Source organism: Balaenoptera borealis (genome assembly GCF_965194805.1).
Source record: "Balaenoptera borealis genome assembly, chromosome: 17".
NCBI lineage: Eukaryota > Metazoa > Chordata > Mammalia > Artiodactyla > Balaenopteridae > Balaenoptera > Balaenoptera borealis.
This window is the reverse complement of record NC_138876.1, coordinates 36,514,960-36,540,788: the sequence shown is the minus strand read 5'-3', so window position 1 is coordinate 36,540,788 and position 25,829 is coordinate 36,514,960. Positions and strand designations below refer to the sequence as shown.

Below are 25,829 nucleotides of genomic sequence, written 5' to 3'. Positions count from 1 at the left end.
TTTGACTATTCCATACAGATGAGTAAAATACCTGAACAGTTACAGCTGAGACTAGAACACAGTAGTGAGTTTAGGGTTTGTGGCCTCATTAAAAGAAACCATAAAATAGTAAAGTTGCCCTTACTCTAAGTTAGTTTTGACTCAGAAGTTCTTAATATATTTTTATTATTTGTCTTTATGGAAAATATTATCTTGAAAGATGTCATATTACACACCTGCATTTGCTTGAAACTTGGTAGCTTGATAAATTGATAAGATAACTGGGTCATATGTTAAGTTTTTTGAAAAACCAACCCAAACATAGATCCTAATAAAAGAATGTTACACATTTCCTTTTAAAGGCTAAAAAAGCATTTCTCAGGACTCTTAAATTACCATATTCTGATACCAAGGGAAAATAAAATCTGGACTTAGAGTCTTGTTTGTACTTAGAAGGTTTTCCGGACAGGAAGGCAGTCTTGATGCAATGCAGTAAGCCACAATACCAGTGGGGCATTACAGGTGAAAAATCTGCAGCTGTACCCCTTCACCACAATGTATTACAACTGTATGCTGGAATATTTCCTGTACAGAAATAGGGTTTGGTTAACTTTGTTTCCCAAGAGTAGATCACATTAAAATGTTATAAAATCATGATTTCCTGCATTTTGAATACTTGTGGTTTCTCAACTGGTTCCAATATTTTAAGTTTTTTTTTTTTTTGTATGACTCCTATTAGTTGAAGATGTATAGAAGCTTTTCTTTTCCTTCTTCAAAATCAACTAAAAAGCAGATATATATAAAAACTGGTATTATAAGCTAAAAAATTTGAGATTATATACATATTTGTATTTTATGCCATTATTAAATGGTGGGTTTATACTTTGAAGTAGAAGCATAAAAAACTGACATGCTGCTATCAGAATACATTTTATTTTTAATTAACTATTGAAAAATATCTCTACTCAGTTGCTTTTGTTTTATGTGATGAATATGTTTCTCCTCTTATAAGTAATTGATTGTAGAAATGTTCTTCATGTTTAAAAGGACAGTTACTTAGGTCCAGTAATAATCATAAATAGAAACCACATCTGTATTTATGTAGGCAAAGCTGGTTTTTTACCTTGTTAGGTTTTAATGTTTATATTGCACTTTACATATCTTAATTTCTATAATAATATATAGATGTCCATTTATCCTAATTTCTATAATAATATATAATAAATTATCCTAATTTATGTAATGATACAATGTATATATACATTGTCTCTTTCAGTCACCCATCAATCCACTATTTTATGCTCAGACCTCACATTCTATATTTTAACTCTCCACTTACCTACTGTCTAGTCATCAACTAAAAACTCTTTATCTACCTCTAATTTTTCTAGTGCATTCCCCACTAGGGAATATATTTGGTCTTATCACCACTTTGACATTGTGATAAATGTAGTGTATCCTTTTACTTGCTTAATGAGATAAAATAACTTTCTATTAACAAAATAAGGGTTTTACAACAATTAACTCTTTCAAAAGTTATCAACTAGGAATGTTCCAGTGTGAAAAACCCTTTTCCCACCCAGGGGTGTAGGTCAGAAAGAATTCGAAGAAATCGATACTTGAGGCAGTGGATAACAGAAAACTTTAAAGCTAAACAAAAGGCTCAAAAGGAAGAGCTGGGGAATGAGATGTCCACACAGACTTTGAAAAGTTCCAACAGATTCCTGGGAAACTAGGAGGATATGTACATGCATAAATCTGTGCACTTACCCCAGGCTCTGCACATGCTGAGAATGACCTAAGAAGGCCCTGTGCTCTCACCTCAGGCTGACCTTAAGGCTCTGCACAAGCAGGAAGGGAAGGCCAGGGGAGAGTTGAGGGCATGCCCTAATAGGCACATAGAGCCCCTCAGCAGAAACTGGGTATACTTGTTGTTTCCAGGCCTTTAAGGAAATCTCTGTCTAATTATTAACTGACCACTAAGCTCACCAAGTAGAGACTTCAGTGGCCACATATAAAGAAAACAGACTTTTTAGAATTAATTCATAAATGTTAGTAACAACAACAACAAAAAAAAGAGAACAAATATCAATGACAAGAAGCCCTGGGGAAGGGAGTCTGATTTCCACAGTTGCCATTATTTATTAATAATATAATAATAGTAATATAGTTAATATTTATTAATATAATAAAATTTTATATCATTTAAAATGTCCAGTTTTTTTTGTTTTTTTTTTTAATTTTTATTTATTTATTTATGGCTGTGTTGGGTCTTCGTTTCTGTGCGAGGGCTTTCTCTAGTTGCGGCAAGTGGGGGCCACTCTTCATCGCGGTGCGCGGGCCTCTCACTATCGCGGCCTCCCTCGTTGCGGAGCACAGGCTCCAGACGCGCAGGCTCAGCAATTGTGGCTCACGGGCCCAGTCGCTCCGCGGCATGTGGGATCCTCCCAGACCAGGGCTCGAACCCGCGTCCCCTGCATTGGCAGGCGGACTCTCAACCACTGCGCCACCCGGGAAGCCCTAAAATGTCCAGTTTCCAACAAAAAAGTATGTGCTCTGCAGAGAAACAAAGCCTGACCCATATACAGAGGAAAAAAAGTAATCAATAGTAACTGTCCCTAGGATGCCCAGATGTTGACCTCACTAGACAGACTTGAGCTGTCTATTTTGAATATGTTCAAAAAAACCTAAAGAAAGCCTTGTCTAAAGGACTAAAGGGAAATATGAGAATGATGCCTCACCAAATAGAGAGTATCAATAAAAAGATAGAAATTGTAAAGAAAAAAAAAAAAGAAATCCCAGAGTTGAAAAGTATAAAAAGTGAAATGAAAAATTTACTAGAAGGGCTCAATAGCAGATCTCAGCAGGCAGAAGAAAGAAGCAGTGAATTTAAAGATAGGTCAATTGAGATTACTGAGTGTTGAAAACAGAAAGATAAAAGAATGAAGACAAGTGACCAGAGCCTTAGAGACTGTGGAATACCATCAAGTGTACCAGTATGTGCGTGAGGGGAGGCCTAGAAGTTAAGGAGAGAAAGGAGAATAAAGACTATTTGAAAAGCTAATGGCTGAACACTTCCCAAATTTAATTAAAAACATTAGTCTGCACATCCAGGAAGTTCAATGAACTCCATGTAGAAAAAACTCAAAGATTTCCATACCAAACAATCAGCCTATCCAAAAAAAAAAAAACAAAAACCACCCTGACTGCAACTAGAGAGAAGTGATTCATCATATATAAGGGATGCTCAGTAAGATTAACAGCTGATTTCTCATCAGCAACCGTGGAGACCAGAGGCAGAGAGATAACATACTCAAAGTGCTGAAAGAAAAAGGTAGCTAAAGAGAAAATAATTGCCAAATTAAGTAACTATAAATGACTGGGATTAATGGTAAGGGTCAAAATGTATTCTGCATTCAGATTTCTTTCTATGAATCTACTTTAAAGAAACTGAAACTGGAAATTGTAAATGATACATTATGGAGTCTATTTTTCTTCTTTAATCTAAAGGTAATTAAAGAGCAAAGGATTTATAGCCAAAAGGTCTGCCACTTACTAAATGTGTAACCTTGAACATATTACCTAACTTCTCTAAGCCACAGTTCACTTATCTGTAAAATGGGAATAATGTATTCCTCACTAAGATAATATACAAAAAAAGTTTGTAAATTGTAAAAGGCTGTTCTTCTACCACAGCTTCCATCAGTATTTTTATTACTGCTACTACCAAAATCACGGATGATGATGGAAAAGTGAACTGTTTTACCCCTACTGTACTGACCTGTTAATTGGTGTCCTGAGAAATCTGGAAATGTAGTGGGAGGAGTGATAAAGATGGTATCCTCTGATGTAACCTAGCCTTAATAACTTACTACTGAATGGAAGTTCCGGCTTTGTGCTAACCAGCCCTACACAGTTAGCTAGGCTCTCTATTTCGTCATAATATAAAGGAAAGGACAGTTGAATCAGATTGATAGAATGTGTCACTTGCTAAATACTACCACCTCTTTATTATGTACGTAAATACAGGGAACACACTTCCTCTGTATCCTTTTCTTAGGTTGCTTGGTGGCACTGAGTGGGCAAAGGGGCAATGGCCCAGCTTTAGCAGTCCCTGGACAAAGAATTCAGACCTGTTTATCTATGAGCAGATGGGCAGTTGCAACCCTGCTAATAGTCTTGGCAGTACTATTAAATAATAAAAACAAATTAAGTGCCAAAATATTCTTTGTACCAAAAATATTTTTAAATGGCCAACACACATGCAAATCTTCCCAAATTAGCCATCAAATGGAAACAAATCTTGGAATCATATTTTAAATGCAAAAATAAATGTGCTTTTACCAACTGGCAGATATACAACCTAAAATATATTCATATGCAGAGACCACATATGCTTAGAGTACAGTTTATTATATATGGCTGGCTAATTTTTTAGGTCCTGTCAAATAATGGATAGGAAAACAAAATGTAATAAAAATATATATAATCTTGACAGTCATTTGAAATGTACCATGTGTTACATGTGGAATGTTTTCCAGTGAAACCAATTTACTTGTTCCCACTTCCCATGACTCAGTACTAGATATTTAGGCTTTCTAAACTATTTTTGGCAACCAAACTTTCTTGGAATAGTCATCTTTCCTTCAAGTTATTCAGTGCAAGCATTAATAATAAATCCTCAGTTATAGATATGTAACTAAAAATCATTCACATCATCTCCTTCAAACCTAAAAGCACAAAATAAAGTTATTTTAAATAGATCACACAAAATAGAGCCCAGATTTATTCCTGAGAATAATTAATTGCTGCCATATGAATCACAATGTGACTGCATTAGATTTTTAGTTTAATTCTGTTACTACTAGACTAGAGATCAGCTGGGCAATGTCTACCTCTAACTGAAAGGCAAAGGAGAATTAGTGAGCTAATGAAAAGTTTGTTAAAAGTGGGTGTGATTGCCAAATAATTTGAAAGGAGAGCTCAGTATATAAAACAAGACCTTTTTAGAATAGAAGACTGTAAAAAAGATTATTTTTTCAGCACCTATCTTCATTCATAAATTTTAAAACTATTTATTGAGCATATACCATGTACCTCACTCTGTGCTATGAGTTTATTGGAGAAATAGCTGGAGTTCGTTAAGAATGCTTGTCAGAGAACACACGGAATGCAGCCAGGCCTCAGGAAGGAGCAGTAGGCTACTTTTAGAACCACAACCATCGTCCCTACCCTCCTAAATGAGGTCTTAATTCCAACACATGCCTCGCTTCCCTCTTTCCTAGTCACTACCCAAACTGTAAGATTTAGCCCCTCTTGCCTAGATGCTGATTTGTATCCCCTTTTCCTTCTCTTACCAAAACTCCTTTCTCCTCTACCTCCCAAACCCTTCCACTGAGCCCTCTGGAACACCTGTTCTGTGACTAGTGAACTTCCCTAAACCTCAGCCTCTTCTTCAAGAATTTCCTCTACCTCTTCACCTTAAATGAAATCCTGCTGTCCCCTGGGACTCTGTCCACCACTGTCACCCGCCCTGAGGTGGAAGCAGTTTATTCTCCCACATCGTTTTTACCTCCAGGTCAGGAGATAAGGTGTTCTGCTGCTCACCTATGCCACTTGCCTGTACTCTTCTCCCCTCCTGTGAAGGCTTCCTGCTTTTTTGAGACTCCTTCCATCCAATTATATCATCCTCACCCCTCTTCGTTGTTGCCATCTGCTATTTGGTCGTTTGCCCTCATTCTCAGAAGTCTTCAGCCCATGGCCTCCAGCCTTTTTCTTCACTGCCGTCGACATCCATGTGAAAGAGGCAGTCAGAACCCCAGCTCCTCACTCTAGTGACCTCCTCCTCCACTCCGTCTCAGTACTCACTCCCACACACAAGCCCTGGGACTTGCCAGCGTCCCAAACTGCTCCACCTCCTAAATCGTTCATTCCAGCATCCTAATCTTACTCACAGTCTTTCCATCTCTCCAGCCCGCTCATTCGGCAAGCCCCAGTACAGTCATTCATTAAACCATATAGAGATCCATAGTTCTCTGCTTTCTCTCGATCCATCAGCTTACTCTGTTTTCACATCCCCTTTTAACCAGTTTACGTTCTTAATTCGTCATTTAAAACACCTTCTTGCAAATAAGTACCCTGAACTTCATCGTTCTCTTTCTTTCCATTACACTCTCCTGACGAAAGGCTAAGGCTGGTTGAGTCTACACGTATGTGTCAACACAGTTAACTCCCTCTCCAGCTCTCGAGAATAGCCAACTCCATACTCAGGATTTCCACTTGGATGGCTCATTGATGCCTCCAACTCAGCTTGTCTAAAAATGAACTTACGATCTCCCCTCTTCCACCTGACACCACAAACCTACTCCCCAGTGGGACAAATCGATCTTACCCATTCCAGTAAATGACATCAGCACCCATACAGTTGCTTGGGCCAGAGACCTGGGGGTCATCCTTAACACCTCCCTCTCCTATACCTAATCAGTCAACAGATTTTTATTTCTCAAGAATCTCCCACATACCACTCCATTGCCACCAACCATACCATAAGCCATCTACATTTCTAGCACAGATCACTGCGCTAGCCTCCTAATTGCCTGTTCACATCCGTGCTTGCCCCATTCTCTTTTAATACATTCTCTACACAGTAACCAGAAACTTTTAAAAACATAAATTTGACTTTAAGCATTGCTTCTTTGCTTAAAACCCTTCAAAGAGATCTCACTGACATTAAGATAAAGTCCAAAATCCTTATCGTGGACTAAAATAATTTAGTTTTTATTATCTACATTTCACAAATGAGGGAACTGAGGCCCAGGGTCATTAAATAAGGTGCTCAAGGTCATAGAGCAGTGATTAAAGGTCAGGGCCAGGATTTCATCCTAAGTGAATGTAATACCAACAAGAGTTTTTCCTTATGTTGGAGAAATTTTAAAAATAAAGATTATATCTATATGATTTATAAACCTGTGGCTCAATATATATTTCAGTGGACAGTTGACTAAAATTACCTTTAAAATACTAATTGTACTGAGTGTTGTTATCAGCTTTTCTTTTGAGGTTTTGAGGACAAAAATGTTCTTAACATGGGGGAAAGGATTAATATGTGACTTTTGCAAATGCACTTATAGACATACAATCTTAAACTTTTTAAACAGAAGTTTCATTTATTAATACCCCTTTATTAACCAAGGGAAATAGGGCGTATAAAGGAAAATACTGACAAACACATAACACATATTTTATGATGTATTTCTATAGTAGTTCTCTGTTGTTTCCTAAATTTTGAGAGTAGCCTGGAATGTTCCAATTGAAGTATGTAACCTCAGAACCAGCCTCACACAAAGTTGTGAACTAAATAAAATTTTTCTTTGGCTTTCTTCCAAATCTCTCTTTTTGAACTTTCACAATTTCTCTTTGCCTAAGCCCCAGTGTTGGTACAGTTTACTTTCATTGCCCTTAAACTACCTAATGGCTTCCCACAATGGTTCCCAGCTTGCATTGCCTTTTATTATGGATTTATTCCAACTCTCTCCTGTACGTCAAAACTTGCTAGTACTTTTTCTTAAGGCCTCACTCTGCTTTCCAGTGTGACGGCCAATTTTCATAAGCTATTATACATTGATTTTCTTTTAACTAATTAATTTATTTATTTTTGCCTGCGTTGGGTCTTTGTTGCTGCTCACGGGTTTTCTCTAGTTGCAGCAAGCAGGGGCTACTCTTCGTTGCGGTGCGCGGGCTTCTCATTGCAGTGGCTCCTCTTGTTGTGGAGCACAGGCTCTAGGCGCGCAGGCTTCAGTTGTTGTGGCACACGGGCTCAGTAGTTGTGGTGCACAGGCTTAGTTGCTCCACGGCATGTGGGATCTTCGCAGACCAGGGCTCAAACCCGTGTCCCCTGCATTGACAGGCGGATTCTTAACCACTGAGCCACCTACTGTATATTAGGTGGAAGTCCCTATTGTATATTAATTTAATGGAGAACTTCTGGAGACAATACCAGAAACAAGTCTTTTTTTCACCCTATTTGCTGTGTAACCTCTCTACCAAGAAGATGATTTTTGAACTTTACATTCTGTTAATTTGTTACTAATAAAAAAAAAAAGATAGGTATGTTAAATACGCTTTTCTAAACTCATTTGCCCTCTCCCATGAGATTCTTATGTGTCTCACCCCACTTCCCACATCTTATCCATTTCTACTTATGACTTTCTTAAGCTAAAGGACTGACTTACTGGCAGTCTAGAAAAGAGTTAGGCAAGGAGATGTTCCTTTATCTCTCAAGTAATAGGCAACATACAGGGAAATATTTTAATAGATATGCAGCAGAAAACCATATTGAACTATGATTACAAGGTTCCTGAACATCCAGGCTCAAGGTTTATTATTATTTTTTTTTAATTATTTATTTATTTATATATTTATTTATGGCTGTGTTGGGTCTTCGTTTCTGTGCGAGGGCTTTCTCTAGTTGCGGCAAGTGGGGGCCACTCTTCATAGCGGTGCGCGGGCCTCTCAGTGTCGCGGCCTCTCTTGTTGCGGAGCACAGGTTCCAGACGCGCAGGCTCAGTAGTTGTGGCTCACGGGCCCAGTTGCTCCGCGGCATGTGGGATCTTCTCAGACCAGGGCTCGAACCCGTGTCCCCTGCATTGGCAGGCAGATTCTCAACCACTGCGCCACCAGGGAAGCCCAAGGTTTATTATTTTCTTCCCACAGGTCCAACCCATTGTTAAGAAATCTAACAAGCAGGACTCTTATTCACAACCTACCTGATTCTTTTAACAACACCCAAGCTTCAGAAGTGTTCTTGGAGCATGAGAAGGATAAATAATTAGTAACTAACATTTCTTAAGCTTTTATTTTGTGGTATTAAATGGAAGGCTTTGTCTCTTTTAATCCTCACAACAATTCATGAGATAGTTCTGTTATTATCCCCTTTTTAGGGATATGAGTACTGATGTTAGAAAAATTAATTTGTCCAAGAATTCATAGCTAATGGAACTAGAAATTGAATCCCATTAGGTATAACTCCAAAGTTTATGCTTTAATCTTCTATACTTCTTTGTGGAGAATTTTTAATGTGCCATGGATGGACTGAATCACCCAGGATATGTGTATTCGTTCATTCATGAATTATTCATTCATTCATTCAGCAACATTTTTTGAACATTCACTGTATACAGTTTGCCAGGTTCTGTGAAAATCCAAAGCTTAGCCAAATGGAAATCATTCCCTCAAGGAATGTGTCTACCAGCGAAAATGTCATGTATAGAAATAACTGTAACATGAGGTGTATAGTGATAAGAGCTATGAAACAGATTCCCATTTTTAAAAACTTTTGGAGTTCAGAAAAGGGAAAGCATTTCTGCATCTGGGAGGTGAAAAGGCTCAAAGAAAGTTGGTATTTCATTTGGACCTTGATAGATGGGAAAGATTTAAACATTGGACAGTGAGAAACCAGGGATTCTACGGGTATTTGAGGCTGAGAGACAGTATAGGAACAAAGACCCAGAGAGGGGAAAGTTAGAAAAATGTATGTCATGGAAGGCAAGAAGAGGGAGAATTTCAAGAAATGGTGGCTAAAAGTAGAATTTATGGATATGTCACTTGTCCTTATCACTAACCAAAACATATGCTCTGTTTCATCACACTGTTAGCCTCTTATGCTTATCCATTTTGTGCCCCTTTCTTCCATTTAGCACGTTGCCATACATGGATGTTCAAGTCCCTGTTTAAGGAAAAGAAACTCTTATAGGTGGAGGTAAAATTTATTCCCATTCAAAGATTTAGAATCACTTATTTAGGAAAGGAAGGTTAAGGAGAAATCTATTCATTCAGGAAGCTTTTATTAATATCCTATTATGTTCCAAAAACTGTTTGATGCTAATATTTTTAAAAATAATATGCCATTTTTGCCTTAAGGATCACAGAGTCAACTAAAGGAGACAAATATGTAAATAAGGAATGGCGAAATGTAATGACTTCTATGATAGAGGAGTGAGTTAGATATGAAAGTGACACAAGAGAGGCAGTGACCGGTTCTGAGAATGGTCATAATTAGGAAATGCTTCCAAAAGAGGAGACACATCTGAGTCCAGTCCTTTTTTTTTTTTTTAAGACAGATGGGATCAACTCACATGTTCTATTCTGAAGCTTATTTTTTTTTTAAGTTAATAATATATCTTGAGTGTCTTTTGTGTTAGTATATATAGGTATTCCGTATTCATTTTAACGGTTGTACAGATTCCAGTCTAGAGATCTGCATGTTATATTTAATTCCATATTGATGGATATTTGTATTTTTCCAATTTCTTACTAATACAGTACTGAAGTAAATACACACACATGCACACACACACACATACTTGTATTGGAATATCTGTAAAACAAATTCTTAGATGTATCCTTCCAAGCATTTAATAGATATTGCCAAATTATTCTTCAAAAATAATGGGTAGAAATGCTTTTTCCCACACCTCTACAGAAATTGGAAATGTCAGTCTTTTCAAACTTCCAGATTAATAAAGAAAAATACTACATTATTGCTTTAATTTTAATTTATGTAGCTATTAGTGAAGTTGAGTATCTTTGCATGTTTACTGGCTGGTTATATCTTTTCTTCTGTGAATTAATTGCTGTCAGAATCTGGGATTTTACCTTATGCAAGCTAATAAATTAGCCTGTTAACGTTTTATGGATGCTGACAGAAAATATTAGACTTTTGGGTCAGAAACAAAGAATATTATTGCTCGTGGCACAGCAAACAGTGTGTGCATCATGTTTGCATTGGTTTCTCTTGCCCCCAAGTCCCACAAGGGCGATGCAGAAGGGCCCCCAGGGGGATGCTCTGCATGCAGCAGATAAATATCACAGCATGGAGCATGGAGCTTGTCAAATCAACCTCTTTGAGAGCAAGTCTGCTCTTTGTCCTGGAAAGAAACTTTACCTCATCACTCAAGGATACTTTCTGCAAACAGAACCTGAGAAATGGTCCCTGTTAACAGCTTTCAGGGCCTTGCATCCTTTGCATACCTGGCAAGAACATGCAGGGACGTTCAGGGCCTCTTCCAACAACTTTCTTTGCTTATTTTTCTATATGCTTACTATCATTTTCTCATTGATTTGTAAGAGCTCTCTGCTATCGCAACAAGTATTTGTAGATCTGTCATTAACTATTACCTGTTTTATCCTAACCTTGCTTTTTATTAATTTTGATGTTATCAGTTGTGAGGTTTGTTTTGTTGTTTGTTTTACCATCTGCAGGTTTCATGCCATACACAGAAAAGGCTACCCTATTATGATAAAAATATTAAATGATTTTTTCTCTTATGTTTTCAGCTTTTAGCCTTTAATATTTTGATCCTTTTGGAATTTACTTACATATAGGAATGATGTAGGGACCCACTTTGGTTTTACCAAATGGCTGACCAGTTCTTGCAACCTCATTTCCCATCTTTCCCCTACTTGTTTGAAATGGTACCTTCATCACATACTAAAATTTATCTGTACTTACATATTATTATTTTTTTCTTCTTCTAATCTATTTGTATGTTACTACTCCAATCTTATCTTTTAATTTTAATTAGTATAGCTTTATAATAGACTTAGCATCTGGTAGAATTTGTTCCCCACTCTTTCTCCTTTATTTAAAAACTTTCTTGACTGTTTCCACATATTATTCTTGAATGAGTCTTTTGAAATAAAGTAGGTAAACAGGATGAATATAACTATGAAAAGAAATCCTAAACTACTGTCCTTTACAACTGTATCCCCTTTTAAAAGTCTCATTAATGTTATAACTTTTATGAAGATTCAAGTTGCATGTCAACAAATACAGAAGCATCATTTCTGCTTGCATCTTCTAAAATCTTCTTTCTTTTAATATAGATTCCTTGTAGTTTGGAATACTGGGATGAACTCCAGAAGGTTTTTGTTGCATTTCGAGAATTTAGTCTGTCTGAAAGCAAAGTTTGTGAGCTGCAGTTGCCAGATATCAATGTTGTGAATGACCAGAAGAAACTGGTATCCTCGGATCTTTGGAGAATTGTGTTGAACAGCAGCCAAAATGGAGCTGATGACCAAAGGTAACTCAGTGAACAAAGTGAAAAATGAAATAGTGGCATTATACTAGGAAACAATCGTCAAGTCATCTTATCTAGTGGCCCCTCACTTAGCTATATCGCAGCTGTCTAGCAGCTGCATCTGTCTAAACTACAGATGAGAACCAGGAAGTGAGATAGAAGCTGATGTTTCAAAGTCTGTGTACTAAAATTCCTGTGTTTTACTGTGAGCTCTCTCTAAGAACCTGTTCCTTAAATATAAAAGGAAAAAAGAGCAAAAAACAAACTTCAAAAAAAAAAAATCCAGTTATCCTGAGCTAAAAAATATAGAGGAAAAGAGCCATACACACTTCAATAGACTCTTAATGACACAGTCATCAATATGTGTAAATGTTAACCCTGGGGCATTAAAAGAAACGTTAAGTAAATTGAATTGTCTCCTTCTTTTTGGAACTACTTCCTTCTTAAGGGGTTTTTAAAAAAACTTTAAAAGACAGACCTCCAGACATTAGGAAAACTTGACTAACCAAAATAATTTATACTCAAGATTTCAGATAACCAAAGTTTTATTCAGCTCTTGTATCTATTTGACTATAGTGTATCTCTAGAGCTATAGACTTCAGGTATTCTGAATCGCGTCCCCAGAACTTCCTGTTCTACACCGCTTACAGGATATCTGGTTAGTGACAAAACAGGGCCAGATTGTCCCTAATTCCAGTGTTTGCCTGCTTACTACATCCACTAACTTAGAGAAAAAATGGCTTCAGCAATTTATTCTTCAAGTGCTCCTTCTAGTTTACATATCCTTATTATGTCTTTCTGTTCATGCTCCCCTAAATGACAAGAAAAAGAAAGTAAATCACCATCAATGGAACAGTTTTTCTGGTCATATAATACGTGTACTATGGGCCTGTGCCTATCTTGCTGCCCATCACTTTCAATGTCCTACCTTCTAATTCTCCTGACGAGTTTGCTCTAGCATTATCTTATTCTTTGTATATAATCCACCCCCGTTTTTTCCCCCCAAACAACATTTTGACACTAACAAAAAGAAAAAAAATCCACCGTTTCAACACCCTGCGATTGAACTGTTTTCTCTTTTTTTGTTACCTTTATTTTTGCCCATCATTGTATGCCTTTACAGGGTTATAATCATAGCACACCATTTTGTATTCTAATTCCTGTTTTATATTATAGATAGTTGTGAATGCTTTCTCTTTTTGTAATTAATAGTAATATATGTTCATTGAAGAACATCTGGGAAATAAAGAAAATAATACCACCCATCATCATATCACACCGAGATAACCTCTGTTCACATTAGTCTGTAGCATCACAGTCTTTTTCATTGATTACTTTGTATGCTTAATAATAATACGTTTTTTACTTTATGGTTTCTATTTCTAGGTCATTTGGGCTCTTTAAAAATAATTGCCTTCCCAGTATATTACCTAGTAATGTACGACTGGTGAAAATATATTAGAGGAGTCGGGTCTTGATTTTACCTATATAAAATGCAGCAGTGAAAAGAACACCACCCATCCTGGGAGGAGTTAGCAGATGGATAGAAAGATTGCCTGTTCTAAGCATAGGTTACCTAGTCAGAAACCAGGAAATCTCAGAAAACAAAGCTATGGGTGATGGAATTTTTTTAAATCTGAGTTTCATTATTAGTATCAAGTTAGAAATCATTTCTTGATTCTAATTATCAAGGAATGCATTTTCATCATTGAAACAAGCATTTTGGATAAGGTTAATTCCTCTGAATCTGAAACATTCATAAAAATCACTTTGTGGTAAGCTTAGCACTGCAGAAACGTGGAACCTTTAGGGAATGGAAATTTTTGCAGACAGTCAAATTCAGGCAGTTTTTCACCAAGCTTTCGACATTGTAATCACAGATCTTTTGTCCTCACCTCGGATTTTTCAACTTGCCTAATATTTCACAATTGATCTTGCTTTAAATTGTTTGACATTAAGCATTTTTTAGGTAGACATTGATATTAGTGAAATTAAATTTAAAGAGCTGGTTTAAAATTCAACATAATAAAACACTATTAAGATATTTTTCAAAAAGGACAGTAAATAAATATCATCCAGTTTCTTGAAGGAAAACATCAGTGCTTTGTTGATATGTCGACATTTCACGTAGAAATAAAAGTGCTACAGTTAGATCCAATATATTCTGTCATGAGAAATCTAAATGTGGACAAAAACCTGACACTTTTATGATTAGAGATTATCTTCTCTTAAATAATATTTATGGTTTGAGAAGGATATGCATCAGACTGTTGTACATTACTGGAAGAAAGTTCGTAAAAATAAGTCCCATGAAGCTTAATCTAAAAAAAAAAAAAAAAAAAAAAAAGTGTCTTGCCCACAATTGTCAAAAGTGCAACAGTGTAGGATATTTAGTGGTAATGGCATCACTGTGTGTATGTAAATAGAAGCACTATTTATTAGAGATTTTCAAGTTAGCAGACCTGGGTTTAAGTCCTGGCTCCATCACCAACTAGCTGTTTGTCCCTGAGAAACTTGATTTCTAAGCTGAGGCCTTAAGGAATGAGTAGGAGCTAACCAGTCTGAGGGGTGGCAGGTAGCCTTCGGTACAAAGGACTGGAGACCAATGATTCACTCTCTTAAACCTTGGTCTGTTTATCCCATATAGGCATATTATCTTTAATTCAATCCCCATGTATTTGTAATAATTATTTTCTACTATCTTTAATTAATGGTGTGCTTGATCATATGAAAATGAATGATGGGTAACTGTTGTTTTTTTCAAGGTAGCATTGGAAGGAGAGTAACTTAAGCTTAGTTTCCACAATAGTATTGACCTTTAGGAGAGTTCTCTTTCTATTTGTGGTGCACTGGACTGAAGCAAGAGATACAGCCTTTAAGCCCTGATCAGGGTATCCATTTCAGCTATTTATTTTTAATCTCAGCATGTATGTATTTGCCCACCCCCACTGCCCACTGCTGAAGCCTAAATAAACCCCTTTTCCCAGTAGGTCCTGACAAGAAACAGACAGCACACTCAGACTGGTTAACTGAGGAGAGTTTACTGTAAAGACTATTTACAAAAGTGTTGGCAAGGTGAAGGGATAGGACAGTACCCTGAGGCTAGAAACCATGGGGAACCATCCCACTCTTAGTCCTGAAAGAGCCAGGTAATAGAGCCATTACCAAAACTAACCCAGAATGGGTGGTTGTAGCTGTTTTTGGTGGAGGGACCAGCAACGTGCAGAGACGTGGCTAAGAAGGAGCCAGGAGAATATGAGTCCTCCCGCCACTCTCTTCACACCTTCTGATCTCCCTCGGGCACCTTCCACTGGCCGAACCAAAAGACAAGCTGAGGACAAAGCAGCTTGTTGATACAGTCAGGGGCAGAGAAGAGGATGGGGAGGGGTAGAAAGTGGATTTAGAGAGCAAACAAGATAGCCAGCAAGCACATGATGTATTTGGAATTTACAGTTTCTTACCTAGTGATGGGACCTAGGTGGAAAGATGAGAAATGGCTGGTGGGCCCAACTCTCAGGCTTTGGGCCACTCTACTAGGTTCCCTGAGTTTGGTATCAACCAGATGTCTTCTGATGGACCAGAACAACTTTCTACTTTGTTTCCCCCTCTTACCCTCACCCCAAATGGCTAACTCCAGAAGTATGTGACTATCTAAAGTCACAAGTTACAGGCAATTATTGTGTTACACAGTAATAACTGTGAAGATCTTGATATATATGTCCAGTTAACTTTATGACAGATTGTTTGATGATAATGCTAAACTGGTTACCTGTGCCGAGTCTTTGGTGGTTTTGTCTGTATTACATGGTCACTTTCTCACAACGTTAAAACGTGAGAGTAGGTTGCTTACAAGGACTTTTTATCCCCACCCCCAAAACGTTGGTTCATAGAAGAAGGCATCCTGGAAAAAGAAGTGTGTGGCTCTTTCTTCGTGTGATAAAAATGGAAACTGTTGAGTTTTTTAGAGTGCAAAATTAAAAAAAATAAGATTTTCTCCTTCTCCCTAAAGATCCTGTAAGTCGCTGTCCACTCATATTTAGTGATCTTTGAGACAGTGGTCCACAGCTTTTTGTGTATGTGAGGAAGAGATGCTTTTTATTTACCAAACCTTCATTCTTGTGTGTATAGCCAGTGCAGGAATCAGAGGGAGAGCGTTGTGATGGTAAAGTCCCTGGATCATTCCTTTCTCCTCACTGGTTGAACTTTCTCCTACCAGAAGGTCACTGTGGCCTCTAGATAATTGTTTGCCTCCATTTGGCTACTCGGATCTGTACTTTTAGATGTACCTAAATTTGCTGGGTACCATTTTTTTTTTAACCTTTTGACTTTCATAAACCATTCAGACAACAATCTTGATGTTTGGAACTGCTTTGCCACCTTGTTACAAGGTATTGACAGTAGTTCCCTGTGCTATACAGTAGGTCCTTGTAGCTTATCTATTTTAATTTTTTTTAAATTAATTTATTTATTTTTGGCTGTGTTGGGTCTTCGTTGCTGCACATGGGCTTTCTCTAGTTGTGGCGAGTGGGGGCTACTCTTCGTTGCGGTGCACGGGCTTCTCATCGCAGTGGCTTCTCTTGTTGCGGAGCATGGGCTCTAGGCACGCGGACTTCAGTAGTTGCAGCACACAGGCTCAGTAGTTGTGGCTCGCGGGCTCTAGAGCGCAGGCTCAGTAGTTGTGGCGCACGGGCTTAGTTGCTCCGGCATGTGGGATCTTCCCGGACCAGGGCTCGAACCCATGTCCCTGAATTGGCAGGCTGATTCTTAACCACTGCGCCACCAGGGAAGCCCCGCTTATCTATTTTATATGTAGTAGTTTGTATCTACTAATCCCAAACTCTTAATTTATCCCTTCCCCAACCCATCCCCCACTATCCCCCTTGGTAACCATAAGTTTGTTTTCTATTTCTGTTTTGTAAATAAGGTCATTTATATCATTTTTTTTTAGATTCCACATATAAGTGATATATGATTTGTCCTTGTCTGGCTGACTTACTTCACTTAATATGATAATCTCTAGCTACATCCATGTTGCTGCAAATGGCATTATTTCACTCATTTTTATGGCTGAGTAATATCCCATTGTGTACATATACTACATCTACTTTACCCATTCATCTGTTGATGGAATTTTTTTAATAAAATAGAAACTATCAATGTGAAAAGGACAAATACTGTATAATTCCACTTATGTGAGATACCAAGAGTAGTCAAATTTATAAAGACAAAAGTAGAATGGTGGTTGCCAGGAGATGAGGGAAAGGAAAATTGTTTAATGGGTATGGACTTTCAGTTTGGGAAGATGAAAAAATTCTGAAGACGGATGATGATGTTAGTTGCACAACAATGTGAATGTACTTAATACCACTGAACTGTACACTTTTAACTGGTTAAAATAGTGAATTTTAAGTTATGTGTATTTTACCACAATTTTTAAAATATTTTCAGTAACCTCCCCCCGCCATTTTATAGGTGTACTAGGTTACAACAGAGGTGTATTTCTTATTTGGGGTTAGAGTTAAAACATTCCCCAAAAAAGACAGGTCTAAGGTGTAGAGAGAACATGGTGTAGCAGGCACACATATCAACCCTTGTCTTCTCTCCTCCATGCGGTGCTCTCCCAGGATGGACAGGACAGTGTTTTTGCAGTAGGCAGGGGAGTGTTTAGGTGAACCAGTGTTGAGAGACAGTGCCACACTGGGATGAATGACAGTGTGATATTGTCAGATCCCTCTTGGGAGCTAAAGGTAATCACCAGCAACTAACATTAAACTAAGTAACCAGTACAGTACCCTGTTTGCCAACCAGGAAAAGAGGGATGAAATTTTTTTTCTCTTATGGAGTGATAGACATTATGCTAAGCAGTTTCTATGTAGTACCTCCTTTAATACTCAAAAAGCAAGTCCAGTTACTACACTTACTGTACAGATGAGAAAACAGATTTAGCTAGATGAAATAATTTGCCCATGATTACAGTGTAAGTGGAAGCAGTGCAAGCATTTTCATCTCGGTTTTCTTACCTCAATCATTCTCTGCTTAATCTCTATGCTATATTATAAAACTCTTATTACCACAGAGGGATACAGAGAAAAGCCCAAGGCTTTATCAATCAAATCAGATCATTGTTGGATACCTGCAGAGCTATAGGGGTGACATCCAGGGGTGAATCTTTAAGGATTATGCCTGGGTCCCTGCAGTGCCTATGGATCAATCAAATCTAAACTTACTAAAACACTCCTTGTTTAAAGGAATTGATACCCTTCTATGGGTCACCCAGGACAGTAAGTAAGTCCCTTTGGCTAAAATGAAGGTATGGATATGTAAAACTCCTGCCATACTTTCTACTTTTTAGAATATTTCCTCTATTCTAAAAATTTGAATTTCCATTAGGAACTTATTGATATTTGAACTAACTACTGAATCTTGAGTTCTATGTATTACTATTTGAAAGGTTTTGCCCCTTGGAGCCATCTTTACTTTTCCGTTTCTGATTATTACACATCTCATGAATTACGTTTTTCCTTTTGATATCTGGATCAGATCAAAGTCCATTGTACTTAATTAAGGAAATGATATAAATGTAGTTGCTATAAGTGTCCCTAGCAGGGTCATTGTTCTCATCTTTATGACTGTTTAGCTCTATCATAGTTAGATATTTCTAATCCTTATGTAAAAGGTAAACATGCATGTGCTACTTTTATAGTGTATAGTGATGATCACATTAAGTTGAATATCAAAAAACTATAAATTTACTGATTCAAAATATAAAGCATTTCATGTGCATATACCATATTAATTTTGTGTTTAAGACATTTTAATTTTGATATAACTCCAATTTTTAAATAAAACTCTAAATTTTTAAATATAGATTAATCTAGTAACATTTTAGTCAGGATTTTAAGATGGAAAGAGTGCTGACCACTTGAATATATATGTTAGGAGTTACTACATAGACCTAAAAATATCTTTTAACCATTGATTTGTACATTTAATTTAGGAAAAGTGAAAAATCAATCAATTTGTTATAAATAAAGATTTTGACACGTACTTATTTGTGATGTCTTAGCAACCTTTTTCAACATGTTACAGAATTTGCTACTCTCAAGAGAGAGAAAAGTAAATCTTGGAAAATCTCAAGAGTGTCAAAAATTGCAGTTGGCAAGAGAAATTCTTCAGATAAACACCTCAAATTCTGTACTTACTGTTTTAAAACTGATCTCAAAGTACTCTCACCTGGGTTTTTAATAATATCTTGACTAACGCTATACCCTATTTTTAACAACTTCTTAAAGTATTATAAGGGAGAGATTTCATATGTGTAAAACACACGTACAACTAATTCAGTTTGGTCTTTCTGAATAAATACAAGTTTTAATTTTACCTTGCCAATGAGATCTCTTTTTAACTTTAATTTTTTTAATTGAAGTATAGTTGATTTACCATGTTGTGTTAGTTTCTGGTGTATAGCAAAGTGAGTCAGTTATAAAATGTATATATATATATATATATACACACACACACATACACACATGTTTTCATATTCTTTTCCAGTATAGGTTATTACAAGATATTGAATATAGCTCCCTGTGCTATACAGTAGGTCCTTGTTGTTTATCTATTTTAAATGAGATCTTTATTTGTAACTCCACAGATAAATTCCTAGAAAGCTATTTGGGTTAGTATACCCATTTATAGAAGTTTTAAAAATATGCCTAGCTGCATTTTCATGCATAACATTTCATCAGAAACATAGTGCCCCAGAGTTGTGTTTTCTTTGTATGCAATGGAGTTTTTCTAACATTGCAGTAAGTACCACCACATGACTATAAACACCTTGAAGTTAAATACTCAGTAAACCTAGCTTTCATTTTCACCAGCCTGTTCACAACCTCTTTCAAAGCTCAGCTGAAGATTCACACTCTGCAAATCCCGCATGATTCACCCTGTGCCATTCTGACTTCCTCTTGTATTTCCACTCTGGCAGCACTTCCAACTTTCCTATTCCTTGATGGTTGTTCTGTTTTATAATGTTTGTAAACGTCTACATATTTTATATCACCAGTTAGACTGTGAATTCTTTGAAAACCAAGGATTTATTTCTTTAGTTTTTCTTGTCATAGTTCTCCCTAGGATACTGTAAACCAGTGTTTCTTCTCTAGGCTCCTCATGGATTTGGGAGCCAGGCTACCATAGCTGTAGAGCAAATTTCAGATTTGGAAAGAAGAGGGTGGAAGACGGTAAGGGGGAATAGGGCAGCATCTGTCTAGTGATCCACAATTAGCAGAATGCATCTTGGCCCCTCCCAATCCCCAGGTCTCATGCTTCTACTAGCATTGAGGGGAGGCAGCTAGGCTGCACGGTTCCCATGCACACCAGCAGCCGCTATGTACAAATTTCTTCCCTCCTACAGAGGCCTTCACTATTTATTTTAATCAACTTTTACTGGTATAAAATGGTGTTGGGAGGATGGACAAGTAAAGAGAGGACACATGCGGTGTAATTGTCCATGGAACCTTGGTTCTTCTGGACATGGTCATAACTTTTATGGCACCTAATACAGTATGCAGTAGGTATTCAATAAAGAGTATTGGCTAACTCGTATGGGAATATGGATGTGGATGACCTGGAGAAGTAAAACAAAAGAAAGATTTATGGTGACACTGAAAATATTGGGTTTTTTGAACAGCACAGTCATACTCTGAATTGTGTTGGTCTTAACTTACGGACAACTTGTTCTCATATTAGTTTAAGTGAAATGTGGATGGAAGAAAATTGGGTTGGAGGTCAACATGGCCTGGGGTTTCAGGAATCCTTCAAAATTTTTCTGCTAATAACTCATAGAGAATAATCAACGAGAACTTAATTTTTTTTAATTTATTTATTTAATTTGTTTATTTTTGGCTGTGTTGGGTCTTCATTGCTGCGCACGGGCTTTCTCTAGTTGCGGCGAGCGGGGGCTACTCTTTGTTGCGGTGCGCGGGCTTCTCATTGCGATGGCTTCTCTTGTTGCGGAGCACAGGCTCTAGGCACGTGGGCTTCAGTAATTGTGGCTCGTGGGCTCTAGAGTGCAGGCTCAGTAGTTGTGGCGCACGGGCTTAGTTGCTCCGCGGCGTGTGGGATCTTCCTGGACCAGGGCTCGAACCTGTTTTCCCCTGCATTGGCAGGCGGATTCTTAACCACTGCACCACCAGGGAAGCCCCAGAACTTAATTTTTTAAAACAACGTGTTTATGTGAGCAAATATGGAAGATTTGATGAGAACATTGACTATAGGATTATGGGAGCTAGCTTTAAAAACCCCTATAGAAAGACATTTCATTTATATGATGTTGGGAAATTTAGGTTATTGAACTTCTTTTATTAATTATCTCCCACAGCTCTGGAAGTGAATCTGGTTCTCAAAGCACTTGTGACCAACTTGTAACTCCAACAGCCCTGGCTGCCTGTACCAGAGTTGACTCCTGTTTTACCCCATGGTTTGTCCCATCTCTTTGCGTTTCCTTCCAGTTTGCTCACCTGGAGTTCCATTTTTGTCATCACCTTGATCAACTAGGCACAGGTACTCTATTTTAGCATCGGAATAACATTCACTTAATACTTATTGTTTTATCCCTGCACAAAACTCCTTCCCTACTGACCACCACACACATGGTGGAGGAAACTTTTAGAAGCAGCATTCATCTCCTCTAACAGTAAGCACCAGCAAAGTTATTCTGAAGTTGATTTCGTATAATAGGTGTCCCCCTTACATTTGAACCATCTTATGGACCTTTTATATAGGGTACCATTTATATTGAATTGCCATGATTTTGCACACTTCCTAATGAGAATTTTCAAGGAAGTTACAAAAATTGCAGGTTTTACTGTTACTCCAATTATGATCTTTTTGAAAGAAATACATCTGTTTTTTTCCTATCTTATGAGCCATTACATGAATGGCAAATAGTTTCCAAAAGTACTTGATACTACCTTATCTCGAAAGTACAAATACCTTCTACAAAAAATGGGCAAATTCTCCAATAATTTAAAAGACTAGCATTTTTACAAGTTTATAAGGTAGAAGAATAAGTTTTTCCACACACCAAAAGTGGCCTTTTATAAGTTTGCTCATGTTCATGAATAATTATTCCTAAAAGTCTGTACCAAACCTTTTCTACTTAATACATTTTGATTCTGGTATTAGGTTTTCAACCTACATGTAATGGAAAAAGGAAAAAAATCAGATTAAAACTAAACACAGCTGCTGTTAAGCATCTTGCCTTTTCAGCAAAAATGGAGTTTAACCTGTATTTTCTAACTCTGTTTGGGTCATGTTTTTGGTTTTGAGATTTGGTGGGTAGATACAGAGCACTTCTATGAAATGCTTCTTAAATATTTACCTCCTCTTCATTTTATTTGTTGTCTTTTGTGATCAGATTTTTATCTGTGCATGTAACCTTTGGAAAGAGACCTGCTGATTGAACAAAACAGTTTTGTTTGCAAATATCAAATGGTAATTCAAATGTTATATTATCTTCAAGAGAATATTTGAATTTATTAACCAGCAAATATTGCATTCAGTAACCAAGAAGTGAATAATTTAAATGTCATCTCTTTATTTCCATAAAGTGTTGGCTCATCTCAACTGCTGTTTTTCTTGTTTGTTTTCTCAACAGCTCCACCGCAATACCTACAGCCATTTATTTCTGATAAAAATGTGCCATCTGAACTAGAATACATGATTATTTCCTTCAAAGAACCACACATGTATCTTCGACAATGGAACAATAGTTCTGTCTGTCAGGAGATGCAGTTCTCAGCTCAAGCAGACTGTAAACTTCTAGAGTGCAGAAATGTTACAATGCAAAGCATGGTGAAACCCTTCAGCATCTTTGGACAGATTGCCGTTTCCAGCAATGCAGTAGAAAAGCTGATTGATTGCTCTATCAACGTTGACTCAATATTTGTAAACTTTGGGCAACATGTAGTTCATTCTCTAAACACTGCAATACAAGCTTGGCAACAGGTATGTATATTCTAGAACAGTTTACAGTTTGTCCGTGTGTGATCTTTTACTAGGCACTTTATGTTATCACTTCTAATAATAACTTAAGCACAAACAAAAATGTGAGAGAATGAAGAATTTGATGGGCACCATAATATCTGGGGCCTCCTCTGTTTTGGCAAAGTGATGCATGTTATTTTTAAAACCTTTGGAGAACATGGGTTCTCTACTCATGCATCAGAGATGATGCCCACATTTTTGTGACTAATGTACCACATCTGTGTGGAAAGTAACACATTCCCAGAAATTTTTTCCGAGTATTATGGCTTTAGTTTGCCAAGGCTCAACTTGGTATGTAGCACATTGTCGAAGCAGCCATTGCAGAAATGAAGAACCTGTGTGAGCCTTTCTGATATAAGCAGTTCATCTTTTCAAAGAGAAAAGGCAGTGAGAGGAAATTATGTGAACACGGTATAATCTTAGTCTTTCCCCCATTATCATTCTGCCATTTTGATTCACTAAAAAAGCACTCGATAATAGATTTTGTAACCGGCTAAAGACTCTTGATTAATAATTTTTTACTTTTATCTTTTGTCAGAAATTATCCATATCAAAAAAGAGATAGAATATACGTCTGTTTTGAATGACATATTTAAAATGGGGAACCTGCCCACGTCCACTAGCATGGAAATAATTTCACAGAATATTTGGATAATATTGATAATATGCTCAGTGATTTAATAACAAATCACCTCTGCTTCCCTTACTGATTTTCAGTATAATATTGCATTTCCATAAAGCTTGTGTTGTTATTTAAGCTGAGACATTTCCCCACATTTTGTATGTTACAGGTATTTGTGCAGACTAACTCCCCAAGAGAAATGGTCCTTCACTCCGCCCTGACCTCATGTGGGGATGGGGCAGTGGTAGGGGGAGGGGCTTGAGTTCTAGAATTTTTATGGGAATGAACTCTTTTCGTTATATGCATGAAGACCTATACAAGACTAAGGAATTAATTACCTAACATGGCACTACAATAGCAAAGGGAAAGAAGATAACACATCTGTTTCATATTTTAAAATTCTTTTTTAAGGGCATTCCATGGTTTTCTTGCTGCAGAGGACATGCGTAAAATAAGAGCTAGTGTGATCTAAATCTTTGCAGCTGGTTCGAATAGCGATGTGAAAAAAACCTCTGTGGCTCCAATTTCTGTTTTTTGTCATATTTTGAACAATGCATTTAATAAAAAACAAACCTAGAAAATATAAAAGAGTCATTGATAGAGCATTTAATCCCAGGATATTTTTGTCTTGGTATCAGGACCATTGTAAGAGGACTCATGTGTAGCAACTACTGCAGAATGGCCCTCAGAAATATCAGTTTCCTCCCAGAGTAAAAATATTCTCTTAGACACAGCTATACATATAAATAAAATACGATGCATAAATATTTAAATGTTTTAAACCACATCAGAGTGTGAATGACTGACTGGCTAACACAGTGCCTTGAAGGAATATTCTGAGTTTTTTTAAAAATGGAATTGTATATTTGATTAAGTAGAGCCATATGTCACGTAGCATATCGCTGACAGGTACATTCTGTGAATAGTTGGTTCTGATTTATACAGGGATTTGGCAATGTTAACATGAGCCACAAGAGGATATACTTCTGTAATTGTTGCTGTAATTTTCTTGTTTCCTCCCATGTCAAGCGTACTTGCCACCAAGTTTTAATGTGGTAGGCATCTCTAACCCTGTGTATTCTAAAGTAAATACAAAAACGCACTACTTTGAAATTACAGGACATTTGACATTGAAATGGGCTTATAGAGGGGTTATTAAGTTCATTGTTTCTAAGATGTTCTGAATGTGGTTTATCCCCTTTAGAGGGGAAGCTTAGTTACCCAAGCTTGGATTTTATTATGTATATAATGCTCATATACAGTATAATTATTGCCAATGACAAACGTGAATTTAACAGGCTGGATAAGCAATTTGAGTTTTCCACATACTTTTTATCAGATTCGTATCCGAGACAAGTCATTTGTATCCAGTGTGGATGGACCAGACAGTTGAAGCATGAAACAATTTGGCCTTTCACCTTTAGGTCACAAGTTTAAGATTAACAGAAGCCTTCATCAGTGTCTGATTTCTCTGGCTGTAGTTTTTTTTTTTTCTCTTTTGTAAATGATTAATGTTTTGTGAAACCAGATTAAGGACCCAAAATGCCACTTGCAGTTTGCTTTATATTTCTTTGTCACATTCCCACATTTGGACCAAATAGGATTTAAAGGAGATTTTTATTTAAAAATCAAGGTTATGCTCATGTGTCTTATCTTACACCATAATGATATCTCTCTTTAATTGCAAATGCCTGTATAACACTCCAGCACAAATCTTAAATGTAAATAAGCCACCTCTTAATTACGAAAGCATTCTGAGGTTTCGCTTTTATATGATGTCATATACAATATGTACAGATTTTTTTATAATATGCTAGAATTTAAACATTCCAAGAAATGCTTAAACTTATTACAGTTATAATGAACTCCACAGATGAAGGGGCAATAGAGAAACAGTTCCCTGAGGACTTCGAGTATTCTTTAGAAAAATGTAAACAACCCCCTTGTGTTCTTTCATTTACATTTTTTCCTAAAACCCTCATCATTTATTAAAGGTCAGTTTTTAGAGATGAGGAAAGTAATATGATTTTTTTTCTAACCAAGCCCCATCTGGTAACCTAACCTCTGTGTAACCAGTGGATTGATCCCAATTCATTATGAAAATTGAA

At 37.0% G+C, this 25,829-nt stretch overlaps 1 protein-coding gene across 11 annotated transcripts in view; it reads left to right on the top strand.

Moving 5' to 3' along the window:
- The window catches only part of VPS13B (vacuolar protein sorting 13 homolog B), a 765,850-nt gene that overhangs the window by 647,574 nt on the left and 92,447 nt on the right, over positions 1 to 25,829 (top strand). For all 11 annotated transcript variants that reach the window (XM_082364176.1, XM_082364168.1, XM_082364180.1 and 8 more), the window contains 3 exons: positions 11,863 to 12,059; positions 21,433 to 21,614; positions 22,711 to 23,060. In XM_082364176.1, coding sequence (XP_082220302.1) covers positions 11,863 to 12,059; positions 21,433 to 21,614; positions 22,711 to 23,060 — 729 coding nt within the window. The remainder of the gene's footprint in view (positions 1 to 11,862; positions 12,060 to 21,432; positions 21,615 to 22,710; positions 23,061 to 25,829) is intronic.